The following is a 6,000-nucleotide window of genomic DNA, read 5'->3' as shown; positions in this document are numbered from 1 at the left end:
TAAATGTGTTGAAATGTTTAAAAAACACTTATTTTGTATGTTATACTTTGTCGACATTTTTATAATATCAAATGTTTAAGAAACACTTATTTTATATGTACTATTTTGTTGAATATGAAATAGGTGTTAGTTTTTATTTTCATAAAAAAAAAAAAAAATTTGTTTTAAGCTTTGCCCCCCCAAGTTCAAATCTTGGTTCCGTACCTGCCCTGTACCTTGTGAACCAAGGCTTTGGTTTCATTCACCCAATCTCTATCAGCATCACTTAGTTGTACAATGGTTCCTGGTTTCAGTTGAGAATCCAGAAGTTGATTGGGTTTCTCATCTATTTTTCTCTCGGATTCCAAAACCTCTTCTACATCTTTTATGATAGCTTCCAAGAGCTTGATATTCTTTCTAAGACGCCGGTAGCGATTCTCCACCCATCGAAGAAATAAATAACTAAGAAAAATGATAACAATGTACCCACACCCGATGATTAAGAGGAATATGAACAAATCAAGAACATAGGCATTATAAATTATGGATATTACAGGCGAAGTTTCCATGGGTGCTCTGTTCTTGTTTTTTTCTTGGTATACCAAACAAAGCTTACACACTTCCTTTAATGAAAAGAAAAGCCCCATTAATGACTTGGATTAATAGAATTCGTGAACCATAAACAATCCCAAAACTGGGAGGGAAGGCAGATATGGTTTGAGGACTTACCAAGCTTCCTAGATTCTTAATAGAATACGTGAACCACGACCAATCCCAAAACTAGGAGGCAAGGCAAATTTGGCTTGAGGAACAACCACCTTTCGCGGGTGTCACTACGTGTCTATTTGAGAACAGCTTATTTAACTGAAACTGAAAATTTTTTGCTGAAAATACTATAGATAAATATAAAAAGTAGCTAAAATAGTACAGTGAGATCTATAAATAATACCAAAAATATAGTACCAAAAAGTACAATAAGACTTATGAAAAGTAGAAAAAAATAAGCTAAATAGAAGAAAAAAAAAAAAATCTGACATTTTAAGCTATGCCAAATGCGCACACACACACACTATATATATATATATAGATATAGATATATTTGGGCAATTATTAGTTTACATGAACTTCATAATATAAAGTGAACATTGTAGACAAAATGATTATTTCAGTATGGCCAATATTTGCCACATTGGGAGGAAGTGTACATTCATTTTGCTTACAGTGTACACTTTGCACTGTAGTGTTCATCATGTAAACTAATAATTTTCATATATATATATATATATATATTTCTTGGACTATCAAAATTATTTACAGAAAATTTCACATATGACAATAATTTCCTTCAAAATGGGATCTGCAATTACATTTTACCTTTCCATATTTTCATGTCCATTGTCAAAAAAAATTTAACTACCAAAAATATACATTTATGAGAAGAAATTAATTGTCGTCATCATTGTCTTCATCATGTCATCTAATAAATCAATGAGATAAAATATAGTAGTTTTGACCTACTCATTAATTGTTCTATGCTTTGACAAAAATATATGTGTCAGTATTGTATGTATGAGAATAATGTCTTTTTACTTGTACTACCAAAATTTTTGTAGAAAAAATTAATTGCCTTCATCATGATCAAATAAGTCAATGAGATGGAATATAGTAGTTTTGCAACATGTCATTATTCCATGCTTCGAAAAAATGACACTTGTTATCATTGTATGTATCCTTGAGTTGTTGGATTCCAACATTTGTGATAATAGTCAATAACTTGTGCATTTCATGGGTAATTTCAACAAAATACAAGTCTAATTTTGTTTTCCACATATACATAGAATTTGATACTTATGAAAATTTTTAATATATATTTATTGTGATTTTATTTCTATATGTAACTATTTATTAATTCTACTATTTAAAATAAATGATGTGGTAATATTATAATATAGGTGTAACATAGGAGGTTTTAAAGGAAATCCTTTTAGAATTTAAATCCAATATATAAAAATTGGCCTCATTGCTTGCATTACACACAAACACAAAGGAATTCTTTGTTTGGATAACACGAAATTTACTATTAATTCCAATTTGAAGTTTATGCGTTTGTCTAGTGAAATGTATGCATTTGTCAATCATCGATATAGCCAAGAATGGGGCTAAACAACCCTTGATTACGATTGATTTGCAGCCCAATTTTGAGCCCACGTTGTTGCTGTGGGTTGCCAATAAAGACGAGGCATGTGGTCGAATCAATCGAAGCATTTTCAATGTCATCCAACCAGAACGTCGATCTTTGATTTTGTTTATATATATAAACAAAATGCCACCATTTATTGTTATGTTAAACTAAGCAACGTCATTTTAAAATCAAAACTCTCTCTCTCTGGAGTCCAGACCAAAACCCTAGTTGATTTGTCACTAATCCGTCAAATTCCGCCACTAATCAACAAGGGTAACTCATATTTGTGTGTGTTTTTCTATGTATTGTGTCTTTCTAGACTTCAATTTTGATTTTGTCTCTAATTGATTTTTTTTTTCTTTCTTTGCTTGTTTTCATGGATGTATCATATATTTGTATGAATTTGATGGGCAAGGTAACTGATTATTTTGTGTGGATTATTTTCTTCCTTTATAAATATATATATATATATATATATGATGGGACTGACGAAGTAGATCTTGGAAAAGGTGAGCTGGACCAACGAGGAAAGTCTTCAACGACGATAAGACGCTTTACTGACGAGGATAACATTTCATTCAATACTATCAGTAAATGACAAGGACGGTTACAAAACCAGTCGGATAGACCGTTGAGCCAAAATTGAAGCCACATGATGAGGCCAGAAAACGTTACCTAGAAGGAATTAAAGCCACCCTAATTACCCAACGGCTAAAAGCCTGCAACAACATATATAGGTCCATCACACTCTCACAGAGAAGGAGGTATGAACATTTTGAGATTAATACTATTTGATTGTGTATTCTTGTGTAATTCTTGAGACTAACTTTAGCATCGGAGACGTTGTGGCAGGCACCACACCGGTGACCCTTCTTGAGAAAACACCTTTGCAGGAGGCTCAGGATCGTCACTGTCCGCATTCATTGACTGACGAATCCACACTTCATCAGTTTGGCGCCGTCTGTGGGGAACGACATTCTTTATGTTCAAACTCGAAATAGTAGCTTCCTACTCTTGTTCCTTTTAGGATGGAGTCCAATCCAGATTCCGCAGCCCTAGCTCAACAAGTTCAGGTCCTTGCAGCCACAGTTGAAGAGCTGACTAGGCAAAACCAGGAAATGAGGGTATGACTTCAATAGGAGGAAAATCGTTCGAAGGGAAATCAAGAAGGCGAAGGGGATAGTTCCAGAAGAAGTGACCATCGAGGGCCAAACACTCCCGCTGAGCAAAACTCAGACATTCTTCGGGAGATGAGGAGGGAGATGGACGAACTAAGAAATGCCATCAAAGAGAAAACAGAGCGGAGCGTAGATCAGATGGTTCGAGCTACGGATTCGCCATTCACAACGGCAGTCCTCGACTGTCCAGTGCCTTCAAAATTCCGGCTACCTCAGCTCGAGCCCTTTGATGGGCTGAAGGACCCCCAGGATCACCTGAATACTTTCAAAACGACCCTGGGGCTTTAGCAGCCCCCAGATGAAATATTGTGTCGTTCATTCCCAACAACACTCAAGGGGGCTGCCCGGGAATGGTTCACGAAATTGCCAAGATCGTCCATCGACACATTCGAGCAGCTGAGCAACGCCTTCCTGCGCCACTTTATTGGAGGACAACGACCAAAGAGAACCACGGATCACCTGCTCACCATCAGGCAGGGAGAGAAGGAGACCTTGAGGTCATATGTGAAACGCTTTACCAGGGAGACACTGGAGGTGGACGAGACTGACGATATGGTACAGTTGACAACTTTCAAGGCAGGATTAAAGTCTAGGGATCTCGTCAGTTCGCTCGCGAAGAACCCCCCAAAGAAGATGGCTGAAATGCTCCTTAAAGCGCAGAAATACATGAACGCTGAGGATGCATTGGCTGCAATCAGGGACGAGGGTAGAACGATAGACAAAGGGAAAAGGGAAGACGACCGTAGAGGACAAAAGCGAGACCGTCCAGATCGACGTAATAATGACGGAGTCCGACAGAAAGATGATAAAAGTCCACGAGCGGTAAAATTCACCCCTCTTGTTATGCCTGTTGACAAAATTTTGACGCAGATTCAAGATGAACACTACCTCAAATGGCCACGGCCATTACATTCGTCCCCTAGCATCCGTGACAGGAGTAAGTATTGTCGATTCCACAAAGATCATGGCCATTACACTGAAGACTGTAGGGATCTCAAAGAACAAATAGAGGAATTGATACGAAAAGGGAAGTTGCAGAAGTTTGTAAAGAAGGGAGAATACAGCAAATTCCGAGATGAGAACAAAGGCCAGCATGAGTCCTCGTCAAAAAGCGGAAGTCATCAGTCCCAACCCCCCCAAAATGTGATCGGGGAAATACAGACGATCTCAGGGGGGCCTGTCACAGGGGGTTCATTCAAATCACTTAAGAAAGCACACCAACGATAGGTGAATAGCGTCCACATGGAGCCCCCACCAAAGTATAGACGAACTGATCAAGATATGACCTTTAACGAGAATGACGCTAGAGGAGTGAAACAGCCTCATAATGATCCTTTGGTCGTAATGCTTACTATAGAAGGGTTCAACACAAAAAGGGTCCTCGTGGACAACGGCAGTTCTACCGACATCATCTACTTTCCTGCATTCCAGCAATTGAAACTGGATCCAGGAAAACTACGTCCGTTTGACTCCCCCCTCGTCAGCTTCAGCGGCGACAGAGTATATCCCAAATGCATAGTGACGTTGGCTGTAACAGTAGGAACGTACCCGAGGCAATTGACTCGTCAGATTGACTTCTTGGTAGTAGATTGTCCCTCGTCATATAACGTCATTATTGGGAGACCAGCGCTCAACAAGTGGAAGGCGTCCACATCCACCTACTACTTGAAGGTAAAATTCCCAACAGAGAATGGTGTCGGTGAAGTTAGAGGAGACCAAATCCTAGCTCGGGAGTGTTATCAGGCTGTGTTTGCAGCCAAGGAAAACCACACGTGGACGATAGAAGAAAAAGAGGAAGAAAGAACAGAGGCACTGGAAACAGTGGAGCTGATCGAAGAGGACGCAACAAAAACAACCAGAATAGGGACGACCCTGAGTCCTGAGACGAGAACGAAGATCATTCAGTTTCTTCCGGAGAACCTGGACGTCTTCACCTGGAGCCATGATGACATGCCAGGCATATCTCTCGAAATCATCCAACACAGGTTGAATGTGGACCCAGGAAGGAAGCCCATCAAGCAGAGATGAAGAACCTTTGCCCCAGAAAGAGACCAAGCTGTCACTGACGAAGTGAGCAAACTGTTGGCGGCAGGCTTCATCAGAGAGGTATATTATCCAGACTGGCTTGCAAACGTCGTCCTAGTGAAGAAGGCCAATGGGAAATGGAGGATGTGCGTGGACTTCACGGACCTGAACAAGGCCTGCCTAAAGGACAACTTTCCTCTCCCAAGGATAGACCAGCTCGTAAACTCTACAGCTGGACACAAGCTGTTGACATTCATGGACGCGTTCTCGGGGTACAACCAGATAAAAATGGCTGACGAGGACTAGGAGAAAACGGCCTTCATTACCAGTCAAGGGCTCTACTGTTATAAGGTAATGCCGTTTGGACTGAAGAATGCTGGAGCAACTTACCAGAGATTGGTAAATAAAATGTTCGTCAAGCAGATAGGCAGGAACATGGAGGTGTACGTTGACGATATGCTCGTCAAGAGCAAAGAAGAACTTGCACATCTGGACGACCTGAAGGAGACGTTTGAAACCCTCAAACAATACCAGATGAAGCTGAACCCTGGTAAATGCGCTTTTGGTGTTGCCTCCGAAAAGTTCCTAGGATTCATGGTATCGCAAAGAGGAATAGAAGCAAATCCTGAGAAGGTA

General features: G+C 39.9%; 1 protein-coding gene across 1 annotated transcript; it reads left to right on the top strand.

The window, feature by feature from the left end:
- The first annotated feature begins 3,189 nt into the window (after positions 1–3,189).
- LOC112035465 (uncharacterized) lies at positions 3,190–4,566 on the top strand. The gene is made up of 2 exons (XM_065766716.1): positions 3,190–3,285; positions 3,631–4,566. Exons 1-2 carry the CDS (start codon positions 3,190–3,192, stop codon positions 4,564–4,566), a joined length of 1,032 nt encoding a protein of 343 aa, XP_065622788.1.
- Positions 4,567–6,000: the final 1,434 nt, after the last annotated feature.

This window comes from Quercus suber, unplaced genomic scaffold (assembly GCF_002906115.3).
Source record: "Quercus suber isolate HL8 unplaced genomic scaffold, Cork oak 2.0 scaffold_734, whole genome shotgun sequence".
Classification (NCBI taxonomy): Eukaryota; Viridiplantae; Streptophyta; class Magnoliopsida; order Fagales; family Fagaceae; genus Quercus; species Quercus suber.
The sequence above is the reverse complement of the archived record's forward strand: the minus strand, read 5'-3'. Positions and strand labels throughout refer to the sequence as shown.